The sequence below is a fragment of the Eupeodes corollae genome, chromosome 1, assembly GCF_945859685.1.
Source record: "Eupeodes corollae chromosome 1, idEupCoro1.1, whole genome shotgun sequence".
In the NCBI taxonomy this organism is placed as follows: Eukaryota; Metazoa; Arthropoda; class Insecta; order Diptera; family Syrphidae; genus Eupeodes; species Eupeodes corollae.
The window spans coordinates 310,060,920-310,078,446 of NC_079147.1; the positions used below are offsets into that span (position 1 = coordinate 310,060,920).

Sequence of the window (17,527 nt, forward strand, 5' to 3'; positions counted from 1 at the left end):
GACGGACGGCCTTAAAACGAAAAGAAATATTAGTTTTTGAATAGTATATATTTAAGATTTTCGATGCTACAAAAGTACCGCCACAGCTATCACCTCTATTCGTTCACTTTAAAAACAATTATTTTTGTTTATTTTTGTGCAAAGTGTTATTGACATGTTTTCCAAACGTTTTCCAACTTTCCTAGCCAATTTTTGTATTAGAAATAATGTGGACTGTTACAGAAGAGAACAAAATTTAGTTAGCTTTTAGTTATGGTTACCATCCATCCATCACCAACCAACAGTAACAAACTTAACCTATCTTGATGTAATTAAATGAAGACAAAAATTTGTAATCCTTAAAGAAAGCTTTCGAATAAATCTGAGTTAATTCCATTCGTATAACCTTCAAAAAAAGGTATACGTTTAGACCTGTAAGGTCATATAATGCAGGGTTCAACAAGGACGCTACAAAAGTAGAACGACAGGAACAGCAAACAACGCCATATTTCTTGCCGCTCTTTTGACATTTCGATATAGATATACGAGCCAACAACGAGTCGAAATTAAGAGCGCTACGTCCAATTTATGATCGCCACAATCGTCCTAGCAGATCAACAATCGAGCGTATAGTGGAAAAATTTGAATCCACAGGCACAGTACAAAATGTTCCCGTGCCAGTAAGACAAAGAATTTCTCACAGTGTTGAGAATATTGCGGTTGCTGGGGCTTCTGTTGAAGAAAGTTCAAATGTGTCTCTCGTTGTGGTGAATTTTGCGAAAGACCTTTGACCCAAGAACTAAAGCCAATTGACAAGCCACTTGACCACCAGAAGCGTCGTATGTTTGTGAATTGGGCTGAGCAACAACTTGAAAATGATTAGGACTTTCATCGAAAAATCATCTTCAGCGATGAGGCTCATTTCTGGCTGAATGGCTTCGTCAATAAACAAAATATGTGGAAGAAGAAATATTTGATTGTTAACAGTCGAATTGTTTTTTCCTGAACACCGTTTATTTTAATAAATATGATTTAAAATCGAACCAGATTTATTTGGGAAAATATGCGTCAAGACAAGGTGTAATGGTCATCTTCTGATGAGCCCAACTATTAAATTTGGGCAAAACACATATATGAACACTTTTATGCTGGTTCAGGCAGCAATCTGCCACGTATTCCATTATTGCATCCCGAAAAAATTACGGTATGGTGTGGTTTAATGGGCCGTACTTCTTCCGCGATGATCAAGATCGGCACGTTACTGTGAATGGGGATCGCTAAACTTCAATGATAACCGAATATTTTTGGCCCCGAATCAGATGATATGGACTTGGAGGACATGTGGTTCCAACAGCGCGGTGCCACAAGCCACACAATAAATTTATTTGAAACCAAGTTTGGAGAACGTGTTATATCACGAAATGATCCAGTCGCTTGGCAGCCTCGGTCGTGCGATTTGATGCCGTTCGACTATTTTTAACTGGCTTGTTGGAAAGTCTATGGTCTATGCCAACAAGCCACCAATGATTGATGAACTTCGTGCGAATATCGAACGTGAAATAAGAGCAGTATCGGCCGTGAAAACCGTGAAAAATTGGGATCAGCGTCTGGACTTCTTCAAGCGTGTTGTCGCCATGCAAAAGAAATCGAAAATCGAACGTACTTTCACAGATATAAAGAATTTGATTGATACCCAAAAACGTTTTTGTTTTATTTTAAAAAAAACTCTTAAAGCGCTCTCATTTAATAAAGCACAATTACTTTGTGTTATCATTGTAAACGTTAGGTCCCAGAACCGTGAGTTGTATTTGAGGTACGAGTACACAAATTGAAATAAATGAAACTATACAAAAGGAATGGGAAGAAGAATTGCAAGTCCTAATATTGCTACTTAAAATTTTCAAGTGGAAGTTCACATAAGAATTGTACTTTTGTGGTAGTACTGAAAAAATACAAATACCAAGTAATTTTTCTGGTACTTATAGCCATTAATTCTGCGTATAGCCGTTGTTTTTTTTTAAATTAAATGTTGGTTCTTTTGTAAATATACGTTTTAATTTGTTTCTTATAAAGTTTAGTATTCACAGCAAACTTTAAACTAAAAAATGAGAAGTCTTTTAGTAGGTCAGGTTTTGAGATTTAAATTTGTAAACGTTCTATGCAACTTAAAGAAAAAAAAAAACTAAGTAATGTATATGACTTACTTAATAGGTTTAATTTGGGTGCACAAGTTGCACTTACTATTCGTTAGTATAAGCAGTCCAAAATATGTACAATATTTTAAACTATTAAGTATTAAATCAATCAATTCATTACGGTTTTTTTGATCCAAACCATATTTTCTTGTATTATATCTCACGCACGTATCTATAGATATATGTTCCATACAATAGATACATTAACATTATCCATATGATGTTCATGGAAGTGTGCTCCAAGGCTGATGTGGTGTATCCAACTTCCAACTATAATAGGGCTATGAAAAATAATGAAAATACTTAAAACTTAAAACGGCCCACAAGGGAGCGATAAAATAATTGTATAGTTAATTCAAGCAACAGAAACACTTTCCTCACGTTTCTAAGGGCACATATGTACCCTCAATTCTCCATTTTTGTACATGAGGAACAAAAACATCTTCAAATATGTAATAGATTTAATCATATCTACCCTTTTCCAGAAAGACGCTATAGCTTCCGCGAACGTAGCTAGATATATGAATTTAAGCTTTTTAATTGAATTTATAAAATTAATGCGACCTTATGTGTTATGTTGTTGTTGTGTTTGTGCTTGTGCTTGTGCTCTTAATTATCTGAACCTCTTTCAACATAAAAATAATGACAAGAATTAAAACAAGAGGAACAATCCGGTGGTGGTACCTAATATCTACTTATCTTTACGTGTGTCGTTCGTTTTGAATGCGAATTGTTTTATTTTAGAAAATATTAGATCTTTAAATGGAACATAAAGATAAAACCATATGAGAGATAATTAAAAAATTTACCACTATACCTCATCTACCGTTACGAAAAAGGAGGAAAGCGCACATGACGGTGCGTACCATCTTCATACTCCCCATTAACCGAAAACGCTTATTGCCCTAATTAAACCGTATGTAAATGTCAGGACGAACGCTCTTTTATTTCATCCTACAAAGGTAAGGTAAAGGAAGAACCTGCAGTAGAATTATCTGCAAGAAATTATCTACTCGTCGTTAGTGTCCTTAAAAATGTTACGTATAATTTTATTAGTCACACACAACTGTTGAAATATAACAAAAACCCATCGCCATTGCCGTCATCATCATTATCGTCATCGTCGTCGTCAGGGGGAGAAAAATACAAGAAACGATTAGCCCGGTCCCATCCGCCCTGGCCTCACTCTCAATCCAGTCCCATATTCAACCAAGATAAGAAGGAGAACGAGTATAGATTCCATCCCCGGTATGTTTTTCTCACTTTAGTCTGGTTTTTTATGGGTTTAAATCATTTCACATAATTAGGGATCACTTAGTAATGGGGTGACATTAATTGCCCCAGGCTTGCACATCGCTTATTTCAGCTCTCCCTATGTTTGGGAATCGAATTGAATTATATTTAAGTGTGAAACAGGGAAAGAGGCTGGATTGTTTTACATTTTGCATTATTGGCAACTGCAGGTTTCATCCAGAATGATGTTAGATGTAACTTGGCTTTCATGACTTTACAATTAAGCGTTTTCAATTCCAGGTAAATATTTAACCGATATTTTTGTATGAAAACAATAGAAAGTAAATATTTTAAAACGCATATTTGATGCAAGTGGTATGAGGTACAAAATACCACCCCAAAAAAAGTTTTTAAATGGCGCCCAACAGACAACAATAGGCTTTCAATCGAAAATATTTGGACACACTGTTGAATAATACAGAGTTATGAAATATATCGGGTACATTTTTGAATTGCTTTCAAAAATCTTGACATCCTTGTCCTTGCACTATTTGTCAAAATGTTGTTTCATAAATAAAGAAATTACAACTACATGGAATATATTTCTGAACTGGTTTCAAAAATATTGGCGCTATGGCGCCCAACAATCAGTTTCAATCATTAATATGTATGAACATATTGAAACAAACAGTTGTACAAAAAACTGTGAAATATATCGAGTACATTTCAGAACAGGTTTTAAAAGTGTTGACGTTCATGTCCATCTTCAATTTACCTATACGTTTATTAGTCAAAAGATTGTTTTATTCATATAGCGCCCAACAGTTAGTTTTATGTTTTCATTTGAATGTTTAAAAAAACTGTTCAATAATAATAAAATGTAAAATATATCGAATACATCTATACTCTTTAATTGGTTTCAAAAGTGTTGACATTCTTGTCGTTGCGCTATTTGTCAAAATATTGTTTTATTTAAATGGCGCTCAACAGTCAGTTGTAGGCTTTCATTCAAATTTGAACAAAATTCATTACCACTCGAACGGGCAAATATCCATGAAATAATTTTATCACTGACACAAACATCTTCATAAACATCGCATCAAACAACTACCAAACATCAAGAAATAACAAGCTTCTAACGTCCCCATCAAGAACATGCTAACTATAACATTAGCGTTTAATGTCGTCATCGTCGTTCTCGTAGTCTTGTAGTCATCATCGTCCCCCAGCGGTAGTATAAGGTGGTTTGTTTCGCAATTCTCCAGCTCCTAGCTCTACCGCATCACAGGCAGTTTTCGCCCCATTCTTCTCATTACATAAATGAGGCAAAATGTCGCACAAAAAGCACAACACTCCAACGAAACACAGAAAACACCCTCTCCCTTCGTTCATTAACAGCTGCTGCGCTTGGAGAATAATTAATAAATGCCACAACATGACCACCAAATCAGGGAAGCGTTCCACAAAGACTCTAGCTCGAGTTCGAGGGATGGAGGGTCTACCGTGTATTTATGTAGCTTAGCAAAAAAGAAAGCAGCATTAGGAGTTGAGGTACCGTATTGCACTTGAAGCGGTACGGTGTCGAAGTACGTGCCGCGGTAATTGAATCGAGCGACTATACAAACGGAAACGATATTGTTGTCTGGTTAAATTGAGTTATTAGTTTCGATTCGAGTCCTGGGGCCGTGAAAAGCGCTCGTTAATCGAACATAATTAAATTTTATTTAATAAATTAATTGCAATGTTCTTATGTTATTTTTCCCAATATAATTTGTTTGAATGTTTGTAACGCGTAACCAAGTGTCGCACTCATTGTGTTTATGGGTTTAATTATAGCAAACATTTAGATGGCGGCTTTATTAATAGTGCAATCTTATTTCTGTTCATAGCTTCGAATTTATTGCAACGTGTTTCCATTGAATCGAATATAATAATAATCAGGAATGTAAATAAGGTAGGTACTTGAATTGATAAGAAAGTTTGTTTGAATTACTTTAAATGCATTTTAATATGACCCGAGTACATCAACTATAGAATAATATCTGTTTGCTGTTTGGTTATGATATCTTAATAAAATTTTAATTGCGAACCTAAACAAATATTATGAAGATTAGGGTTAACTATGTGCTGCTTGGGGTAAGTTTTTGTTTGAAGAAGGTTATTGATTGCATAGTATTAGGAAAATGGGGAAATTACTGCCTCAAAAAGCCAATATTTTGATTTTTTACAACAAGCTATAAGAGTTTAGAAGATAGATTTTAAAACACTGTCCAACAAAATATAACTTTTTTTGGATACAATTATCAAATAATATACTTTCACAGAATTTAGATCCAAAACTTTTAAGTAATTTGGATTTAGTGATGGAATAGGGAAGGTATTTTCAGGCGGTGCGATATGGGGCGACTAATTTCAGGTTTGGCGGAGATGTAATTCCGCGGCAGTGAACTTTCTTGGTTCCGCTTTAGGGAAATCCGAAAACCAGGCCGAGTGGATTATAGGAAGGATGGGTAAAGGCCAGGCCGTGACGTTATCAGCGGTCGCCGGATGGTAGAGCACACTTAATTTCAACTCATCGAAGTATCCGGCATGTTTTATGTTTTTTTTTGTAAGGAGGTGAGCTCCGGTAACGGTAGCGAGATCCCTTCAAAATCCGTCGAGCTACTCCGTGCACCGCGAGAATGCCTCAGCTGTTCTAACGCACATTCATTTCCAATCCTTAACCTAGGTCCTATCCTAGATTTACCTCCCTCGCTCGAGCTGGCACCCAACAGCTATACAAATGGATCCCAATTCTCTTTTACTCTACCAATAACTCGTTAATTATAGTACATTTAAAAAAAAAACCTATTTTTTTTTGATTTTATTCGTCAAAAAACCCGTTAAAATTATTTTGTCTTAATAATCAAAAACCTTCGAAAAAGTGTAATCAGGTTGCAAATTCCTGTTGATCAGTTTTGTTATAGACCACTTCTTTTAAAAATGAATTTTATTATGAATGAGAAAGGATCCAATTCTTTGTTTAAGACAAACAATATATTTTCCATATGTGTTTCCACTATTTCGGAAACATTTTTAAACTCCATGAGAAAAAGACTAAAAGCCAAATTTAGATTCTTCTGAATTAAGAAATCGTTGTCTACACAATTTATTGTTAAAGTTTGAGAACAGGAAAAGGTCAAGCATGTATAAGGTGGTGCATTAGTAATCAATTCAAGAATTTGAGTCTTCAAGTTTTAACTGTTTGCGTTTTTGTGACGGAGAATGGGTTAGACGTGGGGCTAGAAGTTCCGTGATTCGATCTTGTATTTCCATTTCATATCAAAAATTTGTTGTTTTTAACCAGTACTTTTATAAGCTGATGTTTCGCTCAAATTTTTTTTGTTTTCTTTCAAAAAATTATATATATATACTTTTCTTCTTTAAATTTGGATCTTTACAAATCTCTAGAAAGATGTTGGTCGTTCGGTCAAAAAAGTAGTACCCGTGGTATGATAGTTAGTGCGTTGGACATGCCAGAGGTCTTGGGTTTAAACCCTGCCTTTGCCATCTTAAGTTTTTTACATGGGTACTGCCTATTGCGAGGAATTGACAAATACTTCAAGAGTAATTCTTGTCAAGAAAAGTGCTTTCTTATATTAGCCTTTCGGAATCGGCTTAAAACTGTAGGTCCCCTCTATCCCTGACAACAATACTTGCACACAGGAATGGTTGAGAGTTATAAGTCACTAGGCCCTAGTTCTGAAAACACTGTTGCACTACCTAATTTATTTATTTTATGTCAAAAAAGTGTCCACTTATGGTGCTGAGGAATAAAAAAAAAACGATAATGTTAGTAAGATGAAAGCAAGTTAGATTCAGAAAAGCCAAATAAGTTGAAACCACATCACGAGACATTTTATCCAACTATGGCTGAAAAATCGAATAACTTTTTTACCTGCAGCACGATTAGGGCGCTCGTATTAAAATATTGACTGAAATTATTGCAAACCCTCGGAATTATAGCTTCTACAATTTTTACCAAAGCTTTAAAACAAAATGTCGGTTAAACCTGAAAAGCGTGTTACCACAAAGTTTCCAAAATTAAGATTTTGGTGAAATTTGTTGATTTAAAACGAGTTCTAGTAGTTCATATATCAATAATTCAGAATGGCAGTTTAGGAAATACAAAGACTCCTGTCACCAGGATTCACGTTTCCCCGACAATATATAACAGCATTGAAACCGATCATATTGCATCCTCTATGCCTCTATCACAGGACAAAAAAGGAGTCTCATAATGCATCCCGCATGCAAATCCTTAATAATCTTCATAAATGACAATGTGTTTCATTCACACTTATTCATATCATAGGTATTATTCCGCCTTTCAATGAATCAATAAAACCGTAATTTATAAAATAAAAAAGCAACAAACAAAAACAAGTGAAAACAAAGTATATATGTCCCTGTGGACGCTCTTGTTTAAGCGCTCCCCATCAACAGTACACACAGGAGGGTGGAATTCGGGTCTTTATGAACCATAAATATTAAAAATGAAGCGCGCACAAAAACCAGATGAGACGCACTGACTCTATAAGTCCATGACGCTATTGCAGACAAACAGACATTTGTTTATATGTTTATAAGGACACACAAAAAAGACCATTTCTGATGAGACAACAGCTTCACGACCGACCCCTGAATTCGTCCTTTTTTTTGTTTTTGTTGTTGTTTATATAAGTTGATGATAAATGGGAAAAAACAATCTGCGCTAGCATTTTGTCTTTTTATTCAATTTGAATGTGCGTCCTTATAATTTACACCATAATGTGCAACGCTCAATTTTGCTTATAATATTTTTGTGAGCCCCGGTGGGCATATAAAACAAAAGTGTTTATGACAACCGGAGTTGTGCATAGTTGCTCATACTCTCAGTCTTTATGACCCACATTATCATGAGAATAAATTTCAAAATTAAATAAAAAAAAGTTATGTTTTTCTTCATTAAACCAGTAAAACACTTATTATTTAAAGCAATATCACAAAGTTTAGATCAAATAAACAGACTTTCAATGCATGTGGGGTACAACTTAGACTTCACATAACCTTTTTAGCATTGTTTTTGACCGAAAAAAAATTGAAATAAATAACAAAGTAAGATTTTTGAACTTGATACTTCAAAGGGATTTCGATACCATTGTTTAATGGGGAATACAAAATCGTGTTGAATTTAATGCTTCGAAAAATGCTGTCTACTGTCTAAAAACTATCTATGGGTGGTGATAGCATCGAGTAGACTGAAGAGCTTTCAGTTCTAAATATGTGCATCCCAAACCATTTGTTGTGGAATGATCACATTTTCGACATCGCCAGTTGCATTCATCCCCTTATACAATTCCACCGTAATACTTGTACTGCTCTTCAGTTTATCTTTTAGCCCCATTTCAGATGTACTGGTAAGTACATGTATTTTTCTTTACAAAAACAATAAGCTGGAAGGTTAGGTTAGGTTAAAGTGGCTGCGGATTCATAATCCACACACTTAGGCCAAAAGAAAAGGCCCATTGTGATAATAAGCTGGAAACTCATGTAAACTTTTAATTTAGCGTTCTAAACAATATTTTTTTTTTGAAGTCTCATAACATCTCATATTTCTGTATCGTATGTTATGGAAGGTCAAATGTTATGAAAATCGCTTTTTCGGGAATATGTCCTTTTCTACACCTCTTATAATATTACTTCCTTTTATGATATTGTCAAGCATGTACGACTTGCAAAAATGGCTCAACGGTTTCAGAGAAAGGGCTAGAAAATGAGCAAAACTAAGCTATTGTTTGCTAGTGCAAATATAGTAACGTAAATGTGTATAAGCTTTTAACTACAGTTACACACACGACAAGCACAGAAGTCCAGCTGCATATTAAACGTGTCTGTTGTAAAATCCAAAAACGTTTGGGACATGATTTACTACCCCAAAATTAATGCCTCCAATAAAAATGTTCGTACTTATGTTTCTCCAACCGCACATTTCTGACCAAGTTTTAAAATCAATTTAAAACTCGATAATTTAACTTACTGTGGGGTTTCTTTTCTTCGCCAGTATGCTGTTTATTTAAAGGTATAGAACTTTATATGGAATAAAATAAAAACGATTTTTAATTTTTGTTTTACTTTTTTCGAAAGATAAAATTTAAATATGGTTTTTGACGGACGTAATCTTATCTGGGAGGTCCAATTTCGGTTAATTTTTTCAACATTTATGGCCGTATATATGACGCATCGAATGTTATCCTCCAGGTTTTCAATTGTTCCGGCTTTATTGGCGTTGACTAGCGACTTCGCATATCCACACCGTCAGGCTGCGGTTTTAGGTCGCACGGTCTTGGACGCCAAATCAAAGTGCCTATCCTGGATGTCAATAATCATGACATGGGAGCGGTCGCTATTGATTCTAACGTTCTTGTCAGCATCGTTTTAAAGAATTACGCACAAATTATTTCACTAGTTCATAAAGCAAACTATAAACAGTCGGTTTCTATGAATGAAACGGTGCCTCTACATATACACTTCAGGATTATTTGTTCTACGTTTATTGAAAGTATGCTTCACCGCTGAACAAAACAGAAGCATGATTTTCAAAATGAATTTGGGAGCGTTGTTTTACACGTCAGCCTGTCCATATTGAAATGCCAAAGCAAAATTTTATTAGGTACATCACATAAAAACTTAAAAAAGGACCGTTAATTTAATCATTGTTGTCAACTTAAAGTTTAATATCTCTTACAAAAAACACTGTTTAATACTTCCCTGAAATAAACGTATTAGTGAATAACTCAATTCAATTTCAGGACTCAAAATAAAAAGCAATTAAGCATAAATCCTATCAAACTCAATTTTTGATGAAATACTTTAATCTTTAAACAGAGTCTTAAATTTTTAAACCCATCATTTCTGGGGTCTAAATTAATCGAAATTCTTATTCAAAATGAGATATTTGGCTATCTAATGCGTTAGAACTTGAAGAAATGATTTGGATAAATCAAGATCTATTTCTTTGGATTTATGTATCTTATTAAAGAAAGTTCTTCAATTTGTTTTCAAAATGTAATTTTTAAAATGTCATCTTTATAAAAATGTTTGGCAAACAAGTATAGACTTTTATTAAAACGTTTCTACAGAATAAAAATAAATAACAATATTTGTTTGAAAACAATACTGATACCTTAAGAATTTAGGGGATAATCGACTGATGGAATAAATTAGGAATAAGTCAATATGGGATAAAATAATGTTACCGTGTTGATATGATGAGCAAAGAATAACGAAGAAATATGTGACAGCAGGAATATAATAACAAAAAAAGAAAATGATAAACACGTACTCCGAATTAAATGCAGTACACTCGACTCGTACACAGTAGGGCCAGAGTATCCTTTTTTCGCCTCCCCCTTTTTGTTCGATATGTATCCTGAGTTTTATTGTTTATAACATATCAATAAAATACTAAACTTTATTATTCGTTTTTTTATTCCAGTGTCAGCAAATCTATCACAATCACATAATCATCAGCATCATCATCATCACCAGAGCACGGATAAGGATGGAAAAAAGAAACACACGCGACCCACGTTTAGTGGGCAGCAAATATTCGCCCTCGAAAAAACCTTCGAACAAACCAAGTATCTGGCTGGACCAGAACGTGCCAAGTTAGCGTATGCCTTAGGAATGACTGAATCACAAGTTAAGGTGAGTTTTCTCGACCCGATCGAAAATGTTAGAAAATAAATTTTGAGTTTTAAAATAAGCCAAACCGTAATTCAAAAAAGGATACGTACTTTATATTGTATATGCTCAATGCTTTTGAAGATAGGATACAAGGATTTATCCTGAGATTTAATTCGAAAGATATAACACTATTATCTGCCGCTTGTGCTTGTGCATGGGCGTAACCAAAACCCACGCTTTAAACAGAGAATGTCTATCAAGTGATTGAGTCATGTTTTTAAATTTATTTTCTTTTTTTTCGCAAAACGTATCCAATCCTCGAAACGTGGTGTTTTGTACAATGTTCATGTCTATTTATCTAGCTGCCTTGCTATATTGTGTATAAAACCATCGGATGGATATCACTGAAAACATTAAGTTCTCGCTGATAAGCGAAGCCGTTTCGAGAGCGCGGAAAATACATTCTCCATCTACTTTGTCCGTGTGTTTTCGAAAAGACATTTGCATATTTATTGAAACAAATCCAAGTGGATTTAAAAACTTGGTTGGCTTGCTGCTGTGCTGAGCTGTGCTGTACCACCACGACCCACGAACGTCGTCGTTGTTCTCATCCTCGTCCTTGTTCTTGTAGTCGTCGTCGTCGTGCCGCACTTTATACGTCCACAAGGACTTACCGCAACTCTAAATTGCTAACGTGATGGTGCGGGTAGGGTATCCTTTTTAAAAACTTTTTTCTCCTCTCTTTAAATTTGTTTCCATTTTTCTTTTTGTTCATTCACTCCTTCGATGACGACTTCAGATTAATGTCTGCAATAGGATTACCTACTACGATGAGGAGCAAGGATGTGATGACTGTGGGCGGTAAATGGGAGGGATTTTTCAGTTGCTGTTAGCAGCCTTGCAGCCTTGTCGACGAAGAGATGGCGAAGGGATTTATACACATTATTTTTAAACATCACGAACATGAGCGAGAGAGTGTGTCAGGATATGTATATTAGATTTATACAACATTCACATTGAGTGTGATGGAAGGAATCCTTGGAAGCGAAACATTTTAAAAATGTTTAGTTTTCTCATTTGATGTGGTAAATCCTTTTGCGAAGAGGGATGAGTACCCGTTCCCGGCTTTACAAGCGTATACAAGTGTACAAGCGTGTTATTCAAATGAGACATAAACATAATCCATATTTTAATTGGGAGTTTTAAGTGCTCTGGATGGCAAATCGTATGCGAAAGAGGTTTTTCTTTTTTCTGTTGTTTTAATTTGAGATTGTGAGTTTTTAGGTTAGGAGCGTGATTTTATTTTCGAATGATTAAGTTAACTTTTAAATTAATTGATTACATAAATGTCATGAGTATAAGCATGAAAAAGATATCCTTGGATATTAATGTAGGTATAGGTATAGATGTACCTACACGCGATGTCAACTCAACTCGAACTTTGTTATTTTTGAGGTAAATAATGAGATTTTGTTATTTGATATACTTTGAGTAAAAAATACAATTGCATTTAAATACGTTACGTGAGTAAGCTTGACATAAAATGGTGACAAATATACAATTTTTGTAAATGTCAATAAACTTTTTTAAGATTTAAAAAAAAAATTGCAAGTGAGGCAATTCAAACCAAGTATTAATGAAGTAAGAAAAGTTAAATGTATTAGATTTTCGGTTTTGTTGTAAAATTTTACATTCTTGGAGTCCTTTTTTGAAGTGAAAGCCCCGACGGTGACGCGCAAATTGCAATTGTGGCATGCATGTTATTCGAAATAGTGTTTCAAATAGATACCTACAAGTTGTTAGCTTTTAACTATAATTAAAGATTGTTTATAATATTTTCAATGATTTATTACTTCGCTGGTGTTAATCTTAAGTATTTAAATAGTAAAACAAAATTATTTTGGGGGGCTGTAACTGTATATCGTCCTCGTTCTATTAATACTAATTGAATTTTTGGTGTTTTGAGATATTTGCATTACAAAATCCAAATCAATATACAAATTACCAGATTTCGGGAGTGTTTATCTACACTCATATTATAAAGAGGAAAGATTTGTATATTTGTATGTAACGATTAAATTCAAAAAGTAATGGACCGATTTTAATAATTCTTTTTTTGTTAGAAAGATATATTATCACTGAGTAACATAAGCTATATCTAGTACTTGATTTCTATAGAAATCTTTATAAATTCCTTTTAAAACCAACCGAAGGTGTACACAAATTAGCCATAAAATGTCTTTCATATTAATGATAGGACAAACAAATTTTAGACAATATAATAGAATATATCAATATCTACAAAATACTTCGCGAGACTATATGTCTTACTATTGTAGTTACGTCACTATGACTACTTTTTTACATTTAACAAATTGATAGAAATTCCGATCAAAATCAGACCGTGTTATCCATACCATTTACACATTTTTATATAAATAAATAATTTAATATTCAAGACTGATGATTACTTTATGAATTATTGAAATCAGACAAAATACATGCCGGCGGGCATCTTATTGAAAAAGTACCAGGTGATTTTAAATGTTACCAATCTGTTGACACCGTGAATTTTTAAATTCCTTCAATCCTGCTGGCTTGCCACCTCATATACTAAAATTAAAAATAGATACACCCGTTATGCTTTTAAGAAGTAAACGCCCTCCCAAAATGTGTTACAGTACAAGACTATTGATCAAAGAATTAAGAGATAATGTGATTGTAGCAACTATCATTACGGGTCCCCGGCCGGTCAGCTCGCTCATGTTCCGTGGATCCCGATGATACCAACTGATTTTCCCATATCTCTTAAAAGGTTACAGCTCTCTTCAAAAATATCCTTTGCCCTAACAATAAATAAATCCCAGTGACAAAATTTTTCCATAGTTGGTAGTAGTTGACTTAAGCAAAGAGTGCTTTTCCCACAGGCAATAGTATGTTGCACTTTCTCGAGTTAGATCTCCTGAAAATAAAAACGTTTTGTTGCCACCTAAAAATACCACAGCCACCGAGTTTACAGGGAGGCTTTTAGATAAGCATACAATTTGTATGCATGCTTATAACTTTAATATCTGTACCTATTTATGTCTACCCTTGCGAAGCCTGGACTGGCTGCTAGTTCTTTATAATTTAATAATAGTAGAGCGTAGATGTAAGAGATTTTTGACAGAAATAAGATTTTGTTAAATAGGCGTATTTATATTATCTATTTTTGCTAAAAATGGACTTAAAGAGATTTCTAAGTTTAATTCAAAAATCAGTTTCAGTTTTATCGATTTCTACCAATTATAGCAGCGTAATATAGAGTTTTTTGATTAATTTGCACAGATCTTGTCTTGCAATGTCATCAGCAAACGCAAACAAAACGTATCGCTTGCAAAAAAATAACGCTATTGGACCGAAAAAAAACATATCCTTGTGGTACCCTAGCAACTGTATTATTTCAAATTTATGTTTATATATTTTGAAGGTCATTTTTACGATGCGCAGAGATCTTGTCTTTACTTGACGCTAAAACCTTTCAGGATTGATGAATTTAATTAGGGCTAGTAGGTCTGGTATAACTCAATCTCGTCTTGGTCTAGAATTTGTTTTGTAGCATCGTCTCGTTTATTTAAGGTTTAGTTTCGTTTAGTGTGTTTAACATTTTTATTTTTTAAATAGGATACAAATATGAAAGAAATACATAAACATTGTTTGAGAGTGTTATGTTAACATAGTTTAAAAAACGGTACTAAATTAAAATAAAAAAAATTCTTAATTTTTTTAAATTTATTAAGCATGAAGGCTTTTCTTCAAACATGTGAATAAGTCGAAAAAGTAAGTATTTGAAATAACTTTTAACATATTAAACAAACTTAGGGACGGTCGTTTGACGTGTTTTTTGATTGGCCTTATTTTCTAAGGTTGGCTAGTAAAAGTTTTAGCCACAAGAACAACTTTGTACGATTCAGCACTTCATCTTTATCAATTAATTATTATCAACATATACATATATTCTTATCATTATTTTTGTTTGTATATGTCCTGATGGTCCATAATTCATAAACAAATTCACTTAACAAGAATAATTATAGCCAAAAGCATTCATAATTAAACTTTCGAAATCACTTTGTTTCGAGAATTATGCAAAACCCCACAAAACAATTAAGACCAAAGAGACAGATTTCCATTTGACATTGCCATCAGCCAGCCTGACACTCCATCGCCATATTCATGCACAAAGTATACTATATAGACACAATGTCATTGTCAAACCCTTCTGGTTCGTCCTTTAGGAGTATAAATAACAAGAACCGAGCAAAACTACACCGAACAGAATCCTACCTATAAAATTATATACACAACATCTCTGGGGTTATTAATGGTTGAATCAATTCCGTATATACGTATGTTTACCTACGTTTCAAAGTTTATAGGTTGAAATTTTGAAAAGGGAAGCTGATGCTGCTGCTCCTTCTGCCGGTCCCGGCATTCACTTGGCATCCATGGATGATGTCGTCGTCGTCCTTCCAGAGTGTATGGATGATTGTAAACTGTAACAAGTAAATCAAGACCGAGATTTGTCAGTTTAGATAATTTTGATAAATTGCAGCCCACCATCAAATCTCTATACAACAATACAATACCATACCACACCACAACCGCCATCGCCACTGCCACCCACCAGGAAACTAAGGGCTGATGAACGGTATAGACGAAGAGGCTTTTGTGCGTTTCGTCCTAAATGGTTTTTAATTACCGTCACCCCGTAGCTCGTCGTCGTCATTGTGTTGCAGAGAGTGCTTTGGAAAATGTTTACCAAAAATCGAGTTTGCGCCTGCTGCTATCCCATCAGAGTTATGGAAATTAATTGTTTCCTTCTTGCCCATACCAACTTTACTATATATAACTCTTCCTGCTACACCTTCTATCCAGGACGAAACGATAACGAATAACTCTGTGGTATGGTTTTTTTCCGAATTTCTAGGACACGTCATGATTGGAAAGGATATATACCTACCTTTTGCCAAACTCAAAACAGAAAAAATTAATTCATTTTTCAAGTTTTCCTCATTCGAACTAACCTATATACATATATACTCCTACCTATCTATTCTGTCGGGCGACACAGCCAATAGCTGCATAAAAAATGTATATCCTTAAAAAAAGACTCCGATAACGATCATCAGCATGCCCAATTAAGATAGCTATAGGTATCTACACATACAGGGACGTATTTGAAAAAAGGATATCCGCGAAATGTATATCCAGCAATTGTAAGGTATCCCTTGTTCCAATGCATATATGCATTTCGCATCCATTCAGAATGGATTGGAGCAATGTAAAATAGTATAAAAGTCATAAAGATATTCTTACAGCAGGTACAGGTACTTTTACAACCATACACATATATATATAGGAGTATAAAAGGGATGAATACCTTCGCTATATATGGTGTGCAATTTGCAATCCAAATGTGGAAAGTTATGTCTGTTTTTTGACATTTTTTTAAAAGGGGAATATGTCACCCTTATGTAGGCCGATGAGCAATGCGCTTAGATTGTATATGATTGAACTTTGTTTATTTTTTATAAGTCTAAAAATGTATAACCCTCACTCCTTTAAAATAGTTCCGATACATGTTTGCATGTAAAGGGTGTCCATAATTCAATTTGGATGTGTCCAATAGAAGGTACCAAAGTTGCCAAAAGAAAAAATATAGCAAAATGTGACAGCTGTCAGTTTATTGTTAGTTGAAATTAATAATAACGCATTTTCACTGTTGATAAATATTTTTAAATGGGTGCTTATGCTATTTTTCGTACAAATTCATCTTCAGTAATGAAGCTCATTTTCACATCGATCCTATAAATTTGTCACATTTCGGGTTCAGACAAACGGGAAGTAGTTGTTGAGAAACAAATTAATTCTCAACATGTTACTGTCTAGTTTGGGTTAGGGTCTGGAGGCATTATTAGTGGTTAGGGAATAACAATTAATAGTGTTCTTTTTCATAACCAGATAACCGAGTTTTATGTACCTTAATTTCATGATATGGATGTCATCCAATTGTTTTACATAATTTTAAAATTCACATTTAGTGAACTTAATTTAAAATAAAATGTGTTACACATTTTTAATAAATTGAAAAAGTAGACTTTGAGCATCATAGTTTGATCGGCTAAGAAATTGATGTAGATAATAGTTTTTTCAATCGTTTACTTAACTCGACTTAAATTGAAGTGAAAATGAATAAGAATCGACTGAAGCTCAATTTATTATACACTCAATATTGGTCAATAAAAGTAAGCCTTAGAGAATAATGGTACAAAATATTTCCACGCAACCAAGGAAAAAACCTAAACAAAAACGATAGAACCTGCTCTGACTTCTTTCCATTCGCATTATATGATTTTGGGCGCAAACATCAT

The 17,527-nt window shown here is 34.1% G+C and overlaps 1 protein-coding gene across 1 annotated transcript in view; it reads left to right on the forward strand.

The window, feature by feature from the left end:
* Positions 1-17,527, forward strand: part of LOC129940412 (homeobox protein Nkx-6.1) — a 39,556-nt gene that overhangs the window by 12,031 nt on the left and 9,998 nt on the right. Inside the window, exon 3 of the mRNA XM_056048731.1 lies at positions 10,924-11,135. Coding sequence (XP_055904706.1) covers positions 10,924-11,135 — 212 coding nt within the window. The remainder of the gene's footprint in view (positions 1-10,923; positions 11,136-17,527) is intronic.